The sequence below is a fragment of the Lates calcarifer genome, linkage group LG10 (assembly GCF_001640805.2).
Source record: "Lates calcarifer isolate ASB-BC8 linkage group LG10, TLL_Latcal_v3, whole genome shotgun sequence".
NCBI lineage: Eukaryota > Metazoa > Chordata > Actinopteri > Centropomidae > Lates > Lates calcarifer.
Genome location: NC_066842.1, coordinates 2317791 through 2340857, shown reverse-complemented (window position 1 = coordinate 2340857; position 23067 = coordinate 2317791). Strand labels below are relative to the sequence as shown.

The window sequence follows — 23067 nt, the reverse complement described above, 5'->3', positions numbered from 1 at the left end:
AGAAAATAAGGCCCAGGTTCAGATATTTAAATGTTGTCTGTTGATTTTTAGATAAGCCTTCTCACTGACACATTTTAGTTACATGCTTGTTTACAAATCGCTGAATTCAAAAGTATTTGATCCAAAATAAAAAATATCAAAATAGTTTAGAAATTTTGAATTTGTATCTCATTATTTTGATTAGAAAGTCAAATATTTGATCGATTCGTTAGACACTGAGGAGTGAAGAAATATCAGGACACCACTAGTGAATGCAGACAGAAGACTTTTAATTTGACAGCATTCATTCTGCAGGAAGTACGTGACGGCTGACATCTTCTTAAAGTTTCCCTACATGTGGAGAATCTTTGGCTTCATTTCAGCCACAGAAAACTGGTCAGAAAGTCACACCTCCCCCCAGCTCCCTGTCAGCACAGGAACACTCCTGCAGTGTTAAATAAAAACTCTGATGAGTTCAACATAAAATTAGCATTCTGAATGGCACATTATCATCACCTTAAACCCTTCAACATCCAGGCAGAAATCCCCTCTGACCTCCTGTGATGCTCAGTCACACAGTTTAAAAAAAGCCGATTAGCAGGACAAAGGCTGCGTTTGCATGCTGGTGGGCAAGTTCTAAACTCAAATGCTGCTTTTCCTCAGAAAACCAGACACTGAATACAAATGCTGAGCAAACATGGACGTCCACGGATGTTTCCCACACCTGATTCCAGCTTCTGAAGAAAACCGAGGTGAGAAATTGAAAAACTACAGCTGCAGAATCATGATTCATTCTGTTTCTACAACAAACAGCTTCAATAGTTTCTTTCATTTAAACCCTGACTCATCCGTGTTTTTCACAATCGAATCTTATATGGAAAAGACAACTTGAGGCACACAGTCTGCCTTTATGAGGCTCAGGCGTCCCGCAGCTTCAAAAATTACAAACAAGAAATAAATATGGAGTGTTTTCTCACTGGGGACTAACACAAAAAGTATTGGGAGGAGAAGGTTACTACTGAGTGAAAAGTTAGCCACGTTTTTCCAACTTAATCATCTGACGTGAAATCTGCTGGTGGTTAATCTGCACATGAGCAGAAATTTATCCTCAAACGAACGTCTGCAGCAGCAGCAGCAGCTCATCTCACTGATGGATTCATCCCATGTGGTCGAGCTGTGAAGTGTGAAGCGGTGAAAACAAACTGATCCAGATGTTCCCTCTGTGAATCTGTCTGAGCACAGAGAGAGTAGAGGTGCACTCATACGACCTGCAGCATCATCAGTCTGTTACAAACACCACAACAGACACAGACACAACATCACACTGCACTTAGGAACTGCAACTCACGATCACTTTCACCTCAAGTCACGTTTTAGTGCGTGAAATGTAAAAAAAAAGAAAAAAAAAGTGATTTTTCTAAATGTCCTGTTTTGTCCAGAACCCAAAGACATTCAGTTAAAATGATAGAAAACAGAGAAAAGCAGCAAATCCTCACAATTAGGGAACTGAAACCAGAGAATTAGTGCTGACACAGTTAGTAGAAGTATTGATTAGTTGATTGACTGAATCTTATTTGCCAGCAGTGTTGCAGCAGTAGGAAACAGCTAGCTTAGCTTAGCATAAAGACTGGAAACAGAAGAAAACAGCTAGCCTAACCTGACGGAGCAAGATCCACCTATCAGCTCCTCTACAGATCATGGATTAGCATGATCTGTTGTGGAGAGAAAAGAAAAAGGTGTGTGTTCACCTCTGCTGGTGAGACTGTTAAAGACCCTCACCCTGCATGTGCCGCTCTCCACCTTGTTATCTCATTGTGAACTCTGTGAAAAACTCACATTTGACACTGATTTTTATTCTGAGCTCGACTGCGGCGTGTTTAATGTGCGATCCAGAGGGTTTTTAATGAGCTTCGTAAAGACCACGGCTGGTTCCAGATTAATCAGGCCTCAGAGGAGTTTCTAATCCCTCCGACTCAAACAGAGTTAACGAGGTTTTTCCACACAACAGCAACACGCTTCTTTTCTTTGTCTGCAAACACTAAACACAGATTCTCTCAGTCAGACAAACCTAAAGGAGCAAAAGATTAAGAAGTCCGTTCAGCTTTCACCATTTGCAAGTAATTAAAGTTATAAATAAGCCCAGGTTAATGACTCAGTTCAGATCAGTGTCATTTTTCAAACTTCCTGGTTCCAGCTGCTCAGCTGTGAGGATTGGCTGATGGGAAATATATTAGTTTGAGTTATGGACTGTTGACCAGACAAAACAAGACATTTTGAAGACACCTAGCCTTTTTCAATCAAGAAAAACAATCAACAGATTCATTGATCAATAAAAACCAGTGATGAGTTGACGATCAGTTCAGTAGAAATCCCAGCAGCGAGTCTGAGGAAGTCACAATGTTTTTAATAAGTTAAGATGATCCACAAATCTCTGGTGTCCTGTTGGAATTTCTACTGAATCAGTTTTCCTGCTCCGACTTATCATTTAGACAGATTAAAGGTCTCCATGGAGCTGATTACAAACATGGAAAAACTTTCTTAAAAATAGATCTAACATGACAGGGACTTGATGAGAGTCAGACCTGGTAGAAAATACTGTAGACCCAAGGAATAATAAGACCTTGAGAGAGAATTAATGAGCAGTTGCAGTCAAAAGAAAAAAAAAAGAATCAATAATTTAAAGAATCAGTGTTCAGTTGTATAAACAGTCTAAAAATAAGTTCTTCTGGTTCTTGATGCTTATCTATAGAAACAGGTCTTATTTTAGCATTCTGTAGCTAAGTGGGTAATGATTGTGACGCATCACATAATCAGAGCTGAGTCTCTGTGGATCTCAGGTATCAGACCATTAAACAGGGTCCTGGGTCTTTTAAAACCTCTTCATGTTTCTGTAGACACACTGAACAAAGCAAGAACGACGAAGCTGAAGCTGCAGCAGCACTGTGGGAAAATGTAAACCATGTGACATCGTCCTCGACGTCTTAGACTTCACTGTTTTATTCAACAGACGGGGATTTCCACCCTCACACGTTTCAAAATAAGAGCTCATGCACGAGCATCTACAGACAATCATCAAATCTCTGTACCGTGTTCTCAGGAAATCAGCTTCATATTTTTGACGACTGGAAACTGTGCACTATGTGGCCAAAAGTATGTGGACACCTGAACACTGTGCGGGTCTAGATCTTCTAGATCTTCCTCTCCTAACTGTCATCCTATTAAACAAAACATAACTCTAAAACTTTTTTTGATTTTCTCAGTATTTGCAAATGATTTCCCTTTGTTCTTGTGTAATTGACCTTTTTCCAATTATTAAAATCACACAGTTTGAGGAGGGAGGAATCACTCTTCAGTTATGGACACATTAAAGTTGGGAACCTGTGGTTTAAAATATTGCTGTATGCTGAAGCATTTACATTTCCTTTCACTGGAGCTACAGTTACAGGTGTGTCTGCATACTTTGGGCCATATAGTTTAGTTTCAGTGAAACAAAAAAAAAACATTTTCACCAATAACTGTTACCAGCAAACCCTTTAAAATAACCTTTTAAAATATAATTAACTAAAACTCTTGTTAGTAAAGTTCTGTCCAGCAGTCAGATCCTTGTGTGCTGTTCCAAACCCAGTGAAAATATCTCTCATATTAAAATGATCTGTGGGATGAAGCAGGTGAGGTTGTTTGTCTGTTGGCTTCACTACAGACGCTCGTCCATCCGTTCATTCAGTCCGATCGTCTCTCCTTCACACCCGCACTGCAGAATCACAGCAGCATGGCGGCGTACGTGACGGCTCCCCTGGCGTGGAGATAAGGCAAAACAAGAAGCAGCGCGCCGACGTGACTGCCGTCCTCTCGCTCTGTTCTCACAGCACAAACCTGCTGCAGGTCTGAACTGGACCTTCAGAGAGCTGCAGCTGAAGTTTCCTCTCAGCGAATGAGCTGTGGCGGCCATGTGCATGTCCGCCGTAGAGACACAGACAGACAGACAGACAGACTGCCAACTCTGGCTGCTGGTACTGAGCAATTAATACTTAAAATAGAAAAAAAGCAACCCACTTTTTTTATATAAAAATGCTCAAAGACTTTTAGTACTGACCCATCATCCTCAGCACCTTTTGGATTTGTTAGAAAATTATAAGAAATTCTTTAAAAAGAACAAAGAGTCTGTCCTTGGTTCTGAGCCTTCAGCTCTCAGGTCTGTCTCAGTGGAACTCCACAAACTCCTCCAGCGTTTTGGGGATCTGGTTGCGGTAGGTGATCTGGTGCTGCCGGACGGCGCGCGCCGCCAGGCACTTGAGGCTCATCTTCATCTGCGTCTTCAGCAGGATCTCCGACACGCCCGTGGTGCTCTTGTCCAGCGGCGTCTTCTTCTGCTTGTTGGTCATGTCCGTGTGAGCGCCGGCCTCCACCAGGTTGATGATGATGGCGTGCAGCGTGAGGAAGTCGCTGATCGGCCGGTTGTACTGGACGATGACGTGCAGCGGGGTGTTGCCCTCGTGGTCGATGGCGTTGACCTGCGCGCCGCAGTCCAGCAGCAGCTTGGTGACCTGGGCGTTGGGGAAGCTGCAGACGTCGTTGGTGTGGAAGTCGTCGACCGGCTGTGGTGGAGCTGATGGCCAGGTGGAGCAGAGAGGAGCCTTCAGCGTGACCGCGGGTCCAGCTGGATCAGGTCGTAGATGTGCTTGTTGATGCGGGCGCGCTCCTCGTCGCTGCAGATGGTTTTGGTGGAGATGCAGGCCAGGTACAGGAAGGTAAAAACGTTCGACTCGTAATTGTCCATGGCCTGCGGCAGCTCGGACTCGGCCGCCGCCTCCACCCGAGCCATGCTGCGCTGAATCTCCAACACGCTACAGCTCAGCACCTGCTCCACAGCCGAGGCCGTCACCTGCTCCTTCAGGTGGACCATCTGGGAGAACACCTGGGCGAAGCGCAGCAGGTCCTTGTGTGTGTTCCTGTTTCCTTTCTGCCTCAGGCGAAGCGCATGGAGCCACAGTTTGATGCACTGTTCAAACTCCATGTTATCAGCGTAGACGGCACCGCGGTAGATGATGGGGTGTGACACGTCGATATTGTCCGAGCCTAAAATACGCTCCCGTATCATCAACCCCTCCATGTGCAGAGCGTCCCGGTCCACCCGGATGGCCTCCAGGTCCTGTGGAGTCCGACACTCCCTACGCCCCCCATAGGCCTCGATGGGCGGCAGCAGCTCTTTGGCGATGATGTTTTCTGGGTCGTGGTAGCGTTCCGTCATGGCCGCATGCAGGTACTGGTACGTCTTCTGGATGTCGTAGTTTTCCCGGTCGTTGGCGAACGAGGCGCCCAGCAGCTCCAGGGCCTCGATGCGGCTGCTGGGGTCGCAGTCGGCGTGTGCCAGCAGCAGCTCCACCACATCAGCTTTACAGCTCTCTGCAGCGACTTTCAGCGGCGTCATGCCATGTCCGTTCACCACCATGGCTGCCTGACAGCGCACCAGTTCTTTTACAATCTCCAGATGTCCCGCCTCCGCTGCAAAGTGCAGGGCAGTGGCCCCGCAGTGCGCCTTGGCGTTGGGGTTGGCCCCCTGCTCCAGCAGGAATTTAACTACGTCCGTGTGGCCCTTATAGGCAGCGATCATCAGGCAGGTGTTGTTGTACTTGTTAGTGATGCTGATGTCCGCGTTGTGCTCCACCAGGTAGCGCACGATGTCCAGGCGCCCGTCGAAGCAGGCGGCCCGCAGCGGGGTGGAGTTGGTGATGGTGGTGTGGTTAACGTTGGCATGGTGAGTCACCAGCAGGCGCACCACCTCAAAATGCCCCGCTCCTGCTGCACACCACAGAGCGGTGGCACCATCTATGACGTAGCTGCAGAACAAACAGAGACAGCAGGTCAGGACGCCTCCACCAGACACAAACAGGTTTCATCTTTAACGGACGGATAAAAACATGATTAACTTCATGATTCCCCAGCGTGAGGAGAAAAACAGGGCTGTATTATTCACAAGGTGACTCCAGATTAGGAGGTTCTATTTCAGCACTGGAGAACTCTGAATCAATAAAACTCTGCTGGGACTCCAGGTAAACAACTGAAGGATAAAGAAATCTCATTCACTGTCCCACCCAAGTAAAATTGGAATGAGACTCCACCCACCAACAACAGGCTGTTGTCACTAAGCTCTTGTTGATTCACAGCCTTCGTCGTTGGGTTGGGTCTCATTTAAATTTTCTTCCCTGCGAGTGCTGATACTGAAACACCAGCAGCTGAGAGAGAACTTTGCTAATGTAAAAAAAAAGGACGTGGTTTTAATCAGAAACTATCAGCTGAGAGAATAAATACACATCAGATACAGAAACATACAGGTTTGAGAAAAACAGAGACACTGTCTGAGGAAAGCTGAAAGCTAAATTCTTTAAATCAAATTTTAAAGGAAGGGCTGCAGTTACATTTTATTAGTTAAAAAACGGTTGATCTGCTGATTATTATCATGATTTTAAATGTCACAGCTTCAGTGTTGTCTGAGTGAGAGTCCAGAGCCCAAACAGATTTAATTTCCTCTCATCTACAGCAAAGACGAGCTGGTCCTCATATTAGAGAAGTTTGGACCTGTTTGGCTTTTTTGGATGAACAAATACTGAAACAATGAATTGCTTATCAAAGGCACTGCAAACTAATTTTCTGTCAGCTAATGAATCACAGCAGCTCTGACCAAGAACCACATTTCTAATCACTAACTTCCATAGTAATGGGTGGAGGCAGGAGCCTCAGGTATCTGCACAATGAATCCACAGTGATCTGTGGGTGGATCCACTGCAGAGAAGTCAGAGAATAAGTTTAGAAATTAGGTGAACTTAACCTTTAGCTCCAGTACAAAGAGACCAGCTCTTACCCGTCAAACCGAACTGTGCCGGTCTGTTCGGTATCCACTCTGTAGTGGTCCAGGAGCAGCCGGACCACCTTGTCGTGTCCGTTCCGGGCTGCGATGATCAGAGGGGTGGACCTCTGCCCGGCGAGCTGGGTCACATAGCTCAGCAGGTACTGGGTCTCCGCCTCGGAGTGGTTGAGCAGCAGCGCGGCCAGGGTCAGGACTCGGCCCTCGCTGGCTGCCTTGTACACGTACCCGGCCAGAGACTCCATCTGAGCCCGACAGGGAGCCAGGACCTCCGCTTTCCTCGCAGCTGACGCCCGCAGTGTCCACTCCTCCAAAGCAAGCCGCCTCCCATTAAACTGTCGAAACCGGCCCAGTGCTCACATGAAACAGGACTCTGCTCCCCCACAGCCACAAGAGAAACGGTACGGAGCCTGGCTGGTGAGATGTTACGGTTTAAATCCCCGACACACAGCGTCCGGATTCTGGGCTTCTGTCTCCAAGTACCAGGCGTTACCTGAGCGGGCTAGCCGGTTAGCTGCTCCGAGCGTTAGTTCGCTTTAAGTCGACACTTTCCAGCTCCAGGTTTCAGAAAATCAAACCGGCGTCTTGTCACTCGTTTCTAACGAATCGTCCTCTGCCGCTGTTTCTGTCTAAAAACTCAAAACAAGGCCAAAGTTTGTTTTAAAAAAAATAAACACACACAAGCACTTTCACCTTCTGCTAGCTAGTCGTTTGCCGGAAGTTACCGTTCGACTTAAAAATACGTCCGACTGGAACGTTCTCCAGCAAATATACGTTCCACGTTCTGGCTTCCTCTTTGTTTTTATTTTAATTTGTTGGGTGTTTTTGTTTAAAAAAATATATTCCACGGTTTCATTGTGACAAAATACATACAAGTTAACAACAACAATAATAATAGGAGTAAACAGTCCATGACATTTATTTAAACAGTAACGTAACAAAAAGATTAAATTGTTGATTAAAATAAATTACTACTGTCACAAACAGAAAACTTATATATATATATATATATATATATATATATATATATATATATATATATATATATATATATATATATATATATATATGTGTGTGTGTGTGTGTGTGTATAAAATTAATCAAATTAATTATTATTATTTTCACAACAATAACAAAGGTGATATTGACTTTTATAGTGCAATTAGTGTGCTACAACCAGATAAAAATGTTTGGTTGGATAAAAATATTTGTCATAAAACAACCTAAACTGTCTCATAAGACTTTACAACATAAAGCCTGGATCCAGAACCCTCTAAAGATACACAAAGAAAGAAAGAAAAGAAGACAAAGTACATCCTGGAAACAAGTTTTAAAAATGAAAATTTCTTTAATTTCATTTCATTTTAACTTTTGACAGGGTTACTTGTTTTACCAGCGTTGTCTTAATGACTTTTATTTTTAAAACCATGACACATGTTCATTCAGTCTGACGACATGTCTGAGAAGTCTTAAAGTTCTCAGAAAACTGGAGACTCAGACAGATGTGATCTGATTAAAAGCTCCAGAACAGCAACGACATGTTTTTCTGTCAACATGAAATTCAGGGTGAAACAAAAACATACAACAAATAATAATGTGTGTAAATCGTTGAAAAGCTCCATCAGCAGCTGCAGTGAAAGTCTCAGAGGTTTATCCAGCAGCTTTAAAACAAGCTGTAAATGTAGGTGGAATCACAGGAGCACAGTGAGACTGTATTCTACATTCTGTCAGTACAGCTGAGTGGTTCAAGGCTCCGGGGGTTTCTGGGTTTGAATCCGACTTCAGACGAAACACCTCCCTGTGATCACAGCTTTCAGACGTCCTGCAGCGGGACTCAGTTTGTTAGCAGCGTATTACCAGGCAGTGCTAAGCTTCACTGTGTGACTCACTGAGTTTCTGCAGCTGCTGCCAACCTGAGCTGAAAAACCAACCCGACTGTGGATGAGCTGACCTCTGACCTTCCTCTGAGAATCACCACAGAGTCCCCAGAGACTGAATCACAGTCAGGTACAGGTGTCTTTGGGAGTCTGGACTCCAGAGTTTCTTAAAAATGAAAATTAAAAATACAGACGTGACAAAGTAGGAAATTGTAGTGGAGTGCAATCTGTTCAGGAGCTGATACCTGAATTACAGGGTGAGAGAGGCAGTAAATCAAAGTGAAAGTGCAGTTATTGGAGAAAAGCTCTCAGCAGCAGCAGGAGCAGAAAATAAGGCATGAAGGTATCGAGCCTGAATGAGAAGTGGGCAGAGAAAATGGATGAGAAAGTCGAGGCATCTCCATCCTTCTGTGTGCTCTCAGCTGTGACTGCCCGGCAGAGTGTGTGTGTGTGTGTGTGTGTGTGTGTGTCTCAGTGGTCCTGTCAGGACGAGGATGAGGCAGAGATCAGCTGCTCTCACCATGTGAGCTGCAGTCGACCACTGGCTGAGTCAAAGTATTTCACACTCTCTGTTTTTCTTTTTTAACAGAGGTTGTTTAAATTTTCCAACTGAAACCATTAAACAGGATGTTTGTCATTTCCCTCCAAAACATCCCACTCAAGCGTTTTCTGATCCGTCATCTCTGTAATTCTCACTGGGATTAGAATTTTAATGGAACTAAATCAAATATTAAACCTGCTCCTCACATCTGAGTTCTTCACTGAAACCATCTGAATTCAGCTTTCAGCATTTGTAACTTCCTCCTCTTGCATTATCAGCTGTGAAACCTTATACAGACATGTTGGTCTAATCAGTTGAACTGACCACAGGTGGACTCCAGTCAAGGTGTAGAAACATCTCAAAGACGTAAGAAAAACCTGAGCTGGAAGGTCTGACTACTTATGTCTGTGTGATTTCAGTTTTCCCTTGTTAATAAAATTGGCAGGATGGGGTGCTGAGTGCAGATTCATGAGGGAAAAAACTTTTTTTTTCTATTTTATCTTAAGGCTGCAACATAACAAAATATCAGGGGGTCTGAATACTTTCTGTGCTGGAGTATAGAAGTGGGACACTGGGGTCTTATCACCATTTGACCATAATATATCAAAGTTTAATAAGATGATGCAGACAATATGTTTTTTTTCCTCTGCCCCAGTTTCCTCTCAGGAAAATGAAAACATGTTTTACAGGTATTCGTGGTCTTTACAGTGAATCTCAGCTGGAACATAAGCTTCTGACTGTGTTCTTCTGGAGGCAGATTAATGCTGTCTAATAAAGCACTGGGAGCAGGTTTAGACAGATTAGAGGCTTATCTGCCGCCAGATAAACCTGCAGTTTAACTCACCGCACAGACGCTCGGGATATTTCCTGATGAAATGATTTGGTTTTTACCAGGATTCGTTCCAGTTCAAGGGCAACAGTGAGGAGACCTGTTCGACTCCAACAACGATGGAAGAGAAGAAAACATTTTGAGGCTGAGATTTACATGTGAATGTCCATGTAACTGGATCTCACTGAGAGAGGTGTTTTAGTTTAACAGACGGTCCAGCTGGAGGAGAGATGCAGCCCTCCACCCGGAGGAGACACAGCTCAGCTCTTTACGCAGCAGCTCTGTGCAGGTTTGTCAAATTCATTTTTCAGAATTAGTCCCACCTTTAATTAACTGAATGAATCCCACAGCTCTGTAATGTTTGAAGGTTCACTCTGACGGCGCCTAAACCCACAAAACTTCCTCCTGGACCAAAGAGTCCGAGTCAGTTTCTTCTCTCCATTAAAACGAGATCGACTCTCTGAGTCACAGGAGGAAAACTGCAAACTGCTCCGACCGGATGGATTTCACTCACTCTCTGAGGATTAGACTTTCTCAGAGGAAAAATATTGGAGATTTTGAGAGTAAAGCTTCATCACTTTGAGAGGAGAAGTCCTGATCTTACTAATCGCTGCTGCCACACATCCATTCATCTTCATTCACATCGAGAATTTGTGACTGGAAATGTCAGAAATTCACAGAGAAAGTCTGAATATTCTCCTCTGGCTTTTTTCACTCAACTCTTCCTCCAAAGATGAATGATCAATCTATTGATGACGGATCAGTTTGTCACTGATCCAGCTGCACTGCTGTGGAATATTTAGGTTGAATATTCCTCGTATTGTTACAGTGAGGAGTCAGTCTACAGGTTCCTGTAGTGTCTGTGAGTGGGACTAACCTGATTACATTACTGATTAGTGATGATGAGTTCAGATGGAAGCAGCAGGACATTAGCCTATCATCCCCTGCTGGATGTGTGACAGAGGAACAGATGAGATTAGAGCTCTGAGGGAATCCACTCTGACCGAGCAAACGTCAGCTCACTGGCTCCAGGACTGTCCAGTCCTTTTTATTTCCTGTCGTTTGTTAAGCAGCGTCTCTGTCGACCTGTAGATCTGATCTGATCTCAGTCAGACGAGCAGCTCGGCTCTATGGTGACTCATCAGGTCAACGTTTGTAACTAGCTAATGTTAGCATTTAGCTCCTAGCCTCACAGAGCTGCAGGACCTGTTCACCTCCTCAGTTTTCTGAAGAGAACCGTCTCTGGTCTTTGAGGACGAACAACAGATTAGATTAGTTCTCACCGTCGCTGTAATGACAGTCCAGTGACACCAGTCTTTTCTGATGCTGTGTTTAAATCAGTGATCTGAGTAAACAGAGATATTGGCCTGATCTTTTACCTGTAGATCAAACTCACTTTTATTCTAAATGTGATCAGTCTGTACTCAGTGACTGTTCTCTGATCAGATGTCACATTGCAGTGGTTTGTTTTGTTTTCAAGCTGTTATATATATATCCCACCAGTTACTGTGGAGTGATTAAATCTGATCCCAGGTCAGGTGAATAAAACTCTGTGTTCTGCAGCCGGCCGCCGGACGTGGATCTGTCGAAGCCTCGGTTCCACCTGGACCTCTGGCTCAGCTTCACCGTGCAGAACTGGATCCTGGATGTGGGCCGGCCTGTTGTCACGGTAACAGGATGATAACTGGTGCTCATCGTCCAGCAGGACATGTCATGTTTTACTGATTACACGTCCTTAACGGACGATCAGTTATCAAGTGATTTTCAGTTTCTCTTCAAACTGAATCCTGTAAAATCCAAGATGAAATGAGACTCGGTGTTTTTCACTCATTTTCTCTGCAGACTTTTCTTTCAGGGTTTGATCTTCATGTACAACATTACATCTCTGTTTCCTTCATCTAAATCTTTCTGCAGCTCGTCCTCCCGGCCGACTGGTTTCCTCTGAACCGACCCGGTGCAGCAGAATATCTCCACCTCCTGTACAACATCACCGCTCCGCTCATCCTGCTCAAAGTAACTGATACACACACACACACACACACATACACACACACTGAGTGAGTCCACTCAGACAGCTGATCTTCTGCTGCAGATGCTCGGACGCAGCCCCAGGTCGCTGCCCTCCTCGGCCGTCCACCTCGGCATCGTTGTCGTTGTCATGGCGACCAGCTTCCAGCTGGTGGCGGACTCCGTCACCCGTCGGCTCATGCTGATTGGCTACCAGCTGCACCTGTCTGTCAGAGAGAATCCAGTCATGAAGAGCCTCAGGCCCTCCTCCCTGGTAGTTACTCAGTTACTTTACTTATTTAATCTGATGTTGTCCTGAGGTTTCGGACCATCAACCCTTATTCTGTCAAACAGCTCATCATCAAGGTCAAGTTCAGGCACAAATAACAAACATCTGTTGGTTCCATGTTGTCAGATGTGGGAATTTGCTTCTACTTCCTCTTTTTACTCGTGTTTTAAAGTGATTTTCACGATTATTTTGCAGATCGATGCCTTTGAGCTTCTGTTTTACTTCGACGACGCTCTGGGTCACCTGAGGTAAGGACAGTTTTTCAGCGTTAACTGTGTCGTGTGGATGCGTCTGTCGTTCCTCACGTCTCTTTCTCCTCTGCTTCTCCTCTGCAGGCACATCCCTCTCTTCCTCACCCTCTTGTTCTTCTTCAGTGGTTGTTTCTGCCACAGGAAGCAGGAGGAGACGACGCCTCCAGCAGCTTGGATGCTACTCGCTCCAAACGCCGCCTACTACTGGTCAGACTGCTTTACTGCCAGAGGATGTGTCCTGTAACTGAGAGCTTCATGTCTGTATTAGCAGCTGCTGTGTTGTGTTGAAGTGTCTCTGAGGGAGCTGCAGATCACTGACCTCACCTGTGTGTTGTGTTTCATCTGGAGGGAGACAGAAGGAAACTCAGTGAACGATTTATCTTTGTAATGAAACAAAGAGAAACAGATGGAGTCGCTGACTGATTACGTTCATTAGCGACTGCAGGTGCATAAATCTACATTTAGTCTGAGCTTAAACTTTTGTGTGAAGCAGTGAGAGGAGGAAACTCCTTCACTCCACTTCAGCACATTAACATTCTGCGACGCTCTCCTCCAGACGACGACAGCACAGGAAGATTAAATTCCTTCTTCATCAGTCTTAACACAATCCTGAAGAGCTCAGGGGTCGGCCGGCTCCGCAGCCGAGGCAAAAACAGGAAAACAAACACAGACTTCAGAATAGAATCTGTTACACATCCACATCTGTGACAAGAAGCCACCAGAAAACAACACATAAAGGTTAATAACTGACTGCAGCTCAGAGAGGATGATCCAGTTTATACCACTGACCCCTGTCTGCAATCCAACACCTGTTTCTCAGGAAATACGCTCCTTAAATATGTCAGCACTTTATTTCCAGCTATGGGAATTAAAAAGACCCGTTCAGTGAAAGCCCAGAGGTGCTCTGTTCTTCAGCAATGATGTTTTAGAAAGCACAGGATGGTACAACACGTCAGAGCCGGCTCATTCACAGCAGTTCAGTCCAGAGAGCAGCTGTTTGCAGCTGCAGACAACAACTCAGGTTCTAAAAGAATCAAGAAATAAGTGATTGTTGGAGTGGATCCTGTGGAGCTGGTGCTGTCGCAGAGGCAGAGCTGGACCGAGCACAGCGCTGTGATCTGCTGAAACAGGCGGCGGTGCTGATGGGACGGGGCGGAGCGCAGAGAGTGGAGGAGAGCTGGCTGCAGAGTTAGTGAGGAAGGTTTCATCCAGAGAGAGGGAGGCCTGAGTCACAGTTTCCCTCCTGCAGCTGCTCTGGTGCTCTGTGATGGAGCTACCTGTGGATCAGGGTGTGGACCCTGCTGATGGGGGCAGGGTGGGGCAGGAGTTTCTGTTTCTATACAACGCTCCCTGTGGTGTTAACGACACTGTTCAGGCTACAGTGTATTCAGCTGACTGTTCCATTAGATAACTGCTGCTCTGTAACTGTAACTAGTGTCTGATGAACAATACACCAGCAACACCTGAGCATGTGTGTGTGTGTGTGTGTGTGTGTGTCTCCAGGTGTTAGTAATAATTGATTAGGTGGTTCTCAGGTGTTGCTGACTAATTACTTTACTCAGTGAGGACGGCACTTAGAGATGAAAGCACGATTCAAGAACCACAACGAGCATTTCAGAGGTTTAAACACAAACCCAGGGTTTGGTTTCATTTTGGTTTTAAATTCAATATTAGTAATTTATTAAGTCACAGCTTATTCATGTCTAACAGAGGGAGGAAAAACCTTTTTCTTTTTCTTTTGAAAAGGAAAAGTGGAATTTAAAAAGGCTGCAGTCTGAGGTAATGTGCTGAACTACGTGATAATGAGGTGATCAGCTGCTCACTGTGATGGATGATCTGTGATGGTGCCTGAGAGGCAGGAAGAACCTGTGACCTTCTGCTCTCTGATGTGTTCCTGTCAGGTACCTGATCACCGAGGGTCAGACCTTCATCCTCTTCATCTTCACCTTCTTTGCAATGACGGCCACAGTGATGCACCAGAGGAGGCGGGGCCTGGTCCCCGACTGTAACGGCCTCTTCATGCTCTACAGGTACATGAACACATGAACACATGAACAGATGCTGGATGATGTGAATGATGCATCAGAAAACTGCAGCAGCTCAAACTGGACAATAAGAGAAGACTGTGTTTTTATATCAGTGTTAAACAGACGACAGGAGTGTGAATGTGAAGACACTTTGAGCAGATGTGACTGTGTTTGGTCTCAGTTTCTGTGCAGCTCTGTGCCTGGTGGCCGTGTGGGTGTCCTGTCTGTGGAACGACGCCGTCCTGAGGAGGAAACACCCCGGGCTGATCTACGTCCCGCAGCCTCGCTCCGTCTACACCCTCCACCTCCACCTCCACCTCCACCGACAAAACGATCACACCGTTGGTGAGTCAGCGTGACGTTAACCTGACCACATGCAGCTGGAACGAGACGCTCGATCTCTTCTGCTCTCATCATGACTCTCAAATGTGTTTGAGGGTGCAGTCACCTGGGGGTTTTATACTGAGGTAGTCACACTGTATCTTTGTCTGATCTCCCCCATAAAACTGGGGTGAAATGAACATGAATTGTCTGGTTTGGTTTTTTGGTCTGAATCCATTTATCCTGCACCTGCTGTTGTTACATGTTCCCATCTTCCTCTCCTCCTGTGTCTCTTTCTACTCTCAATAAAGATCAAAACACTTCCACACTAAATGCTGAATGAGTCTAATAAGTCTCTCACACAAGTGTTGTTTCTCAGAGAGACTGGAATCAGTTTAATATTTCATGTTGTTAGACAAAGTCTCAGATCAGTGTATGAAAATATTTTTTCTGCAACCCCAGTAGAGATGCTACCACAGTAATAATCAGAGCAGCTGTCTCCTTTATATTTCCAGCTACCAGGGTGTCACCTGAAACACCCTCACAGCAACACAACCCAGGCTTTTGTTTCATGTCTGTTTCTGTTTTGGTTTGTGATGCTGAACCACTCACCGCCGCCTCAGGGTGGATCTCACTGCTGTTGCAGTAATGAATCTCAGTTAGAGCATGAAAATGTTCACCAGCGTTTGTGGGGTGTGAAATGTGAAACCAAATGATCTTCACTGTGAGACCACGTCTGAGTTTCCCCTCTGTTCCCATAGTGCATTGCTCTGAAGGTGAGGTTAGAGCGCAGGTTGGGTTAGTTCAGGTCAAGGTAAGAGGAAACGAAAACGTACGTCCATGAACAGTGAACACAGCACTGACCTGTCTTCATGTTTTAACTTCACTTGTTCTGCTTCTACTCTTCCTCCTTCTTTTCTTTATCAAGCAACCTAATAATATGTGAAGAATAGTTTCCCTGGCTGACCTTGACCTGCACCACACCTGATGCTGCTGATACAGCATTAACACGACAGGTTCAATTTACTCTTTAATGCTGCTGTTTTTTCTCTCACTCAGCTCTGCCTCAGCGGCACATTTATTTTCCTGTGCGTCAAAATAAAAATAAATAAATGAAATAAAATGAATCTGCATTGTGTGCACTGCTGCTGCTGAGCAGCTGGAGTTTATTTCCTCCCAACATCACAGAAGCTAATCTCTGTTTCCTGCTGATATTTGTGTTTTCTCTATTCGCCTGTTGATCTTTTTTTTTTTTTTTTTTTTTTGAGGAGGCGTGTGGCGAATCACTGACACATTCACAGGTTGGATGTAAAAACATTTTCCATATGGAACATTAAGGTTTATCCCATTCAGCCGTGCAGCGTCTACACATTATTATACACAGCACACGTCAGAACACGTCAAGAAATCCATCAGAGCTGCTTCTACGCCCACAGGAGCAGAAAATAGAGCAGAGTATAGAAATGAGGAGGATGCTGAGATGAGTAGAGGGGAGGACACACAATCTCTCAGCTGGCAAGGACACAACCCGTCACTACTACTGTTCTGAACATCCTTTATTCTTAATGGACGATCCAGAAAGACAGAATAAAGAATGACTTTGGAAAACTCACAGAAACTATTTAACATTCCACGACTGAGGAAACAAAATGAAACAAGCTTTAAATGCCTCATGATGGTGCTAGATGAAAAGTCAGGGGACGACCAGCTGAGTAGGGGTCATCCTCTGGGGAACATGAACGTCTAAACCAAGTTTCATGAAGGTCCCTGGAGCTCTGACAGCAGAGTGGGATGTGTCCTGAACCTGTCCTCCCCCAGTCCCAGCCAGGATCCTCCATCCACTTCCATTACCTTCCTCATCTTACACCGGCCTGGATCAGTTTCCTGAGCTGAGCGACAGCCGGCACAGTTCAGAGCCGCTGAGCCACAATGGTGAGATAATGACCGAGTCCTGCCTCACGCCGTCCTAAAGATTTCACCTGCAACCTACTTTCTGCTTTTCCACTGTGCACTCATGCTGTTTTCCCTCTTTCATCCCAGGCAAAGTTCCTGACACAGGATCAGATTAATGGTAAGACTCTCATGCATTACACTTTACCGCTGGCTGGAGTCAGACTTTAGTCCTGACACCAGCGTCGTAGTGAGTTGCTGCTTCCAGGGTGGAGGCAGTAATTCAACTGTTTGTGGAGTAAAAACTGCCTTTTTTTCAGATGACTGATACATCTCTTTCAGTGATGGGGGTTTTTTGGCAGCGTGGGGGAACAAAGTCTGTCATTTTCCTGAGATTGCTTCTCTTTCGCTGACAAACCCAGCCAGGAGCAGCAGTGTTGGTATTTAATCAGACAGCAGAGTTTTCCGTGTGCCTGCCTCAGTACAAAGCAGCACTTGTTTCATTCTCGCTCAGCAGATTCACGCAGCGATCTGTTGGCTGACCTCTCCGACCCTCTAATGTGATTAAACACAAAGGTTCACTCTCTGAGCACAGTCTTTACTCTAATGAGGAGACGTTAAACTCACATTATTGTCTCTGCTTGAGAGGACAGAGGAGTCATCATCGGGCTCTTTGGTTTGTTTCTGTGATATTGTAGAGTTTGACAGCAAAACGTCTTTGTATTCACTGGTTAAGTGATTGACAGACTGTCTGCAACTAATGAATATTTCATTGTTGGTTTGAACTGATGAATGATGAGTGTGTAATAGATGAATAGATTCATCTTTTTGTCTATTACATATCTGAAAATAGTGGAAAATACTCAGAGCACAAAGTGACTCTTGTTTCGTACGACCGACAGTCTAAAACCCAAAGATATTTCATCTACAGTGGTTTTGGTGTTGAATCTAAGTCCAGTATTTTTGGTCTCCACCACCTCCTCAGGTTCACCATCTGCTCTCTGACTGAGTCTGTCTGCTGTTTGCTGCTGAGCAGGTCGTGGACAGAGTTTTTGTTTCTTTGAAAACAGTTTCCTGCTGTTGCTGGAAACACCGAGGACAGGAAATGTGCTGTAAAACAATCAGCTGAAAGAAGCTAAAAACTCTCGATGTAAGGTCTCCTTAACTCTGTGTGGTTATAATTTGACTTTTATTTCAAAACATTTCACACAGGATTATGTACAGGCAGGATTAGAACTTCCTTGATACTTTTTATTTCATGTGATGTTGCATTTCACCCTGAAGATCTTTGTCGGGCAAACCCCAGACTGTATATAACGAAGAAGCTCTAATCTGGTTGTGTATAATCCTCTCTGAACCTTCAAGACTCTTTCATCAAGCACCACATGTTAATACAGGCAGAAAACATGGAGCTGCTCTTTATTCTGCTTCTCTTTACAAACCTTAGTGAGCTAAACCAACCTGATGGTGTGTGTTTGTGTGGTTACTGCAGAGTTTAAGGAGTGTTTCTCTCTGTATGACCGCCAGCGGAAGGGGAGGATTGAAGCCCAGGAGTTGATCATAGTGATGCGATGCCTCGGGTCAAACCCCACCCCCTCCGAGGTCCAACGACACCTGCTCAGCCACGGCATAGGTACACCTGTCCAACTGTCTGTCTGTGGCTCTGTTTTGTCCTGTCTGCAGTAGTACGTAAAGTAGAAGCAGTAAAGTAGCAACAACTGATTGACTGACTCTTTGTGTAGCTGTAAAGCAGGTAACACATTGAAAGAGTCACCACATCCATTAAGTTTAGGTTTAATTAAAATGAACAACAAACTGTTGCTGATGTGAGGCGTCCGTGTTGTTTAAAGTCACAATTTAACCTCACGCACTCAAACTGATGACAACTCCGATAATTTGAAGCTCTATGATTGGATGTGAGTTGCTGAAATGCATTGTGGGAATCCTAGTTTTTATGCCCACAGGCCAAGAATCTGAAACTTAGGATGAAATTCCAACTGCTACGACCCACATCTAGAAACCAACCAGTCCAACCATGAAATGATGTAAAATACACCAGAACGTTTTTGCCGTCTCGCTTTGATCAGCTGCTTCGATTATTGATCAAAACTTCATCAAAGATCTGGGGAGTTTAAAGGCCAGGTCAACACCTTGGGCTCTTTGTCGTGTTCCCCGAGACATTTCTGAGCAGGTTTGGTGGCGAAGTAGGGATGTCCTGCTGGGAGAGGCCCCTGACATTGGGGAGTGATTTTCAGCAGAACACTGGATTGTAACCAGATGAGTTGTTCTCTTCACCTGTCGGTGGTTTTATTGTGGCTGATCTGTGTTCAGGAAAACATGCGGAGGAGAAGACTCATTAATTTTCTCCTCGACTCTGCATTACAGTTCATTTCATCACGTCTCATGACATTATGATCTGAGACAAACGACTCTTGTGGGTCACTGCAGGGACACGAAACGAAACAGAATTACAAATAAAGGTAATGATCATCAAACCGAACACAACACGATGCCTTCAGATGACTGAGAGACAGAGGAACACACAGTGTGAACACTGACTGCTGCTGTTTTTCTGTTGTCCTCCTCTGTGATCTCATTCCAGCTCATTTCCATCATCATCGCCGTGTCTCTGTGCTCGCTGTCGTCATCCATCCTCGTTGTAGGATCACAGGAATACTCAGCATGAACTTCAGTCTTGAATAATGAGAGCAGAGAAGCAACAATAGAGCAAAAACCTCTGCCGAGACTGCACAGTCCTCTGGTATTTGTCTTTAATTTGGAGTCTTAAAAAAACAAGACTGATGCTTTTAAATATTTCATGTGTTATTGGATGTAAACCTCACAAATATTATAGTTTTGAATCAGTCCAACAGGAGGAAATCCTGTGTTTGTTGGGAACTATTTTCAGTGGTGCTGTAGTGAGTATTTTGAGAGTGTGTGGGACTCTCACAGTGTGTGTGTTCACGGTGATGAAGGATCATGTCACTCAGTGCAACAGTACGGTTCACTGATGTGTTTTCAATAGGTTTTGGAGACAATGGAGCTCAGAGGGAGAGGATATATCAGGCAGCAGAGACTCAGGAATAATCTGATGACAATGAACAGTGACAATCTATAAGAGTAACAGGTTTAGCAGGTATCTGAAAATACAGTAAATAGAGCATAAATGAAGATCAAGATAAATATAAAACAGCAAAGAATCAAACATTTGTCTTCTTCATCCCTAAAAGTTTGATGAAGCGTTCTGCAGACAGCAGCAATATTCATTTCTCTCTGTATACATCCAAGCTGGTGATATTTGACTTCCTCTTGTGTTATCTTTGTATAATATATATTAAAGAAGTCTAAGGGGAAATTCTGGATGTGCCAGTTGTAATTAACTGCTAAGTTTCCAGCCAGACAGTTTATTTAACACGTGTAAACTGTCACCATCTTATCTGCCAGCGCCGCTCTTTACATTCTGCTTTACTGCTTCACTGTTTGAACAACTTATTTCATATGTGATATTATATCCGCCCCGTTTGCGTTTCTTATCTATTCTTCTGGTGAAATTACAGATGACTGGATTGGTCCTGGTTAAAAAGTGAATCTCTTCCTGCAGATCGGGGCGGAGAGCTGGACTTCTCCACCTTCCTGAGCATCATGCACCGGCAGCTCCAGCAGGAGGCGCCGGAGGAGGAGATCCTGGAGGCCATGAGGATGGCCGACAAGGAGCAGAAGGGCTTCATCCTGGCCTCTGAGCTGAGAGCCAAGCTGACCGGACTGGGAGAGAAACTGACTGACAAAGAGGGTGAGGGTGGACGAGTATATCTGCACCAACACTGACGCTTCTATCATTTCATTTCAATTATTTCTTTTTTTTTTTTTTTGCTTATGTTGTGTTTAATCCTCTGGTTTCCTGTCAGTTTACTGAACCTGTTTCATTGTTTTACTTTGAGGTTTTGCATCAAAGTCTAGTGAAAAAAAAAACAACTGTGAAACTTCGAATTGTGTGAATTTTAATAACAGCAGAGAAGGTTGAGAAAGGACAGGGAGAAATAAAGATAACAGCAACATTTCATGAGACTGTGTTGAATTTAAAAACCATCGAGTCTTAATTTCAGTCTAGTCAGTTGCATGAAAATGCACTGCACAAAATCTCAAAGTAAAAGTCTTGTTTTCTGCACAATATTTCAGCCTGTTTCCACCACAGAACGACGTGCGACCACATATCACTGGGAGTCAGTGTCAGTGTGTCTGGAAACAAGGAGGTTGTTGTAACCACTCGCTTCATTTAAAGGCTCTGAGCTCCCTCACAGGTGTTTCCACTTCTTCTGGCTGATTAGATGTCTGCTCAGGTGGAAGTGTGGTGGAGCAGTGATTACATGAGGTCACCAGACATCACAGATCTGTGAGACTGATAAAGGTGTAACTTTCTGCACTCGGACAGGTGCAACAAACCGAACACAGGTCTTTAAACGAGGTGTCAGAGTGGGGGCCTGCTGCAGAGTTATCACCCATTAATCCACAGTTCATTTTATATAAAACAAAGTCTTCCACAGCAGCAATAACAAACTGTGACATTAGATTTAATTAACGTCATGTTCACATCACAGGGGATGAATCAGAGGAGGTGGGATTCTCGTTAGGATCTGAAGGAAGTGTAATGAATGTTATTTACAAACTGGAAACTTGGAGACATTTTCACTGCTCCATTAAACACTGATTGACAGCCGTGTCTCTGTTTTCAGTGGACGAGCTGCTGAAGGAGGCGGGCGTTGGGGCTGACGGTCGGGTCAACTGCGAGCAGTTTGCTAAAGCAGTGACGCGCTCGTCTGCAAAGCGCTGACGCTGTGAGGACGCAGAGCTGCTGCTCAAGACTTTAGCTTTATTATGTCTCGATGTTCTGTTAGTTTAAAGGATAAGTGGTATTTTTAAACCTTGGTACGTCCAATAAAGTGATTGTTTTCACCATTAACAGGCTCAGATTGTTATTCTATGATGGACAGGATTCCCTCAGAGAGCTTTTTATTAAAGATCCAGAAACATCACTACATATCAGACTCCACTGACAAAAACAGGAACTGTACTTGTCCCCATCAATAATTCACCCAACAACAGAAGAAATAAGGCCCAGGTTAAAAAAACCTCACTAAACTGACTGTGATTGTCAAATTAGAGCAGCCTCCATCATCAGTCGTAGTCAACCGGTCAACTGGATTTCTCCACACTGATCTGGTGTCAGTGGGGCTCTATTAAACACTTTTTTGTATGTAAAGAGTTCTTAGTTTTCGTTGTATGTTTATTTGCACAGATAAGACATGAGCAATAAAAGAATAGATCAAGCTTTGTTTGTTATTTTAGCCTTTACAAGAGATGAGTGTGTAAATGCACTATACAGGATAGTGTCCTCAGCAAATTAACTTCAGTCAAACTCACATAAAGGAGGTATTTTCGTGGAGCTAATCGTTTCTCCACCCTCGGGCCTGTTGGTGTTTGTAAGATGTAACATCCCTGCGAAGTTTCTTTGCAAACATCTTTTCTTTCTGCATGACGACATATTTGCTCTGTAAACAGAGTTTGGAACAGTTTATGAAAGGGAAGATTATTTCACTGTAAACCATCCTGTCATTTCCTGTTAGCAGATCTTCACGCACAGAAAACCCATCAGCTTCAAAACACTGGAACCTTCCTGCGGTAATTCACACTGACATCTCCTATGGTCTTGTGTAATCGGTTGAGGAGAACATGGATTTATGAATATATTGCTCCGTTACTGGTTTGAACCTCATGGGTCTGCATCTATCTGTGTGTGTGTGTACTCTGCTGCTTTCATTATTATTCAGTGAATTACAGACTTCTCAGGAGGCGGCTGAATGGCTTTCACCGCTAACAGCCGCCCCTAGGCTTCACCATCCTCCTGCCTTTGCCCTCAGTTATGATGATTATCAGGCACTTCACCCATAAACACAGATCATCCAGACGTTACACTCAGCCAGGGCTGAGTAAAGTCACTGAGGCATCCTTTAGCCAAAGTATGTGGATTTACTCACCGAGTCAGACGAATATTAGAAGAAAAATACAGATTCTGAGTTAAAATCACAGGCAGGTACTGAATCGAAATATACAACATGCTCTTCAAAAACAGAACGGTTCCACCGGTCACACAGAGGTGAGCTGTGGTGAACGGCAGGGACGATTTCCTAAAACGTCTT

The 23067-nt window shown here is 44.5% G+C and overlaps 3 protein-coding genes across 3 annotated transcripts; 2 read left to right on the top strand and 1 right to left on the bottom strand.

Moving 5' to 3' along the window:
- Nucleotides 1-248: 248 nt before the first annotated feature.
- On the bottom strand, nt 249-7565 carry fem1b (fem-1 homolog b). Its single transcript, XM_018691751.1, is given in 4 exon segments — nt 249-4574; nt 4576-4617; nt 4619-5816; nt 6839-7565. Coding segments are annotated over 4 exon segments (1884 nt in total). The 5' UTR covers nt 7087-7565; the 3' UTR covers nt 249-4178.
- On the top strand, nt 7202-15309 carry LOC108893449 (ceroid-lipofuscinosis neuronal protein 6 homolog). The gene is made up of 8 exons (XM_018691486.2): nt 7202-7242; nt 11652-11757; nt 12003-12101; nt 12181-12369; nt 12580-12632; nt 12720-12842; nt 14537-14665; nt 14844-15309. The coding sequence occupies exons 1-8, from the start codon at nt 7202-7204 to the stop codon at nt 15019-15021; spliced, it is 918 nt and encodes a 305-aa protein (XP_018547002.1). The 3' UTR covers nt 15022-15309.
- Nucleotides 15310-18226: 2917 nt separating this feature from the next.
- calml4b (calmodulin-like 4b) lies at nt 18227-21797 on the top strand. Its single transcript, XM_018691564.2, has 3 exons — nt 18227-18506; nt 20475-20663; nt 21604-21797. Exons 1-3 carry the CDS (start codon nt 18338-18340, stop codon nt 21699-21701), a joined length of 456 nt encoding a protein of 151 aa, XP_018547080.2. The 5' UTR covers nt 18227-18337; the 3' UTR covers nt 21702-21797.
- Nucleotides 21798-23067: the final 1270 nt, after the last annotated feature.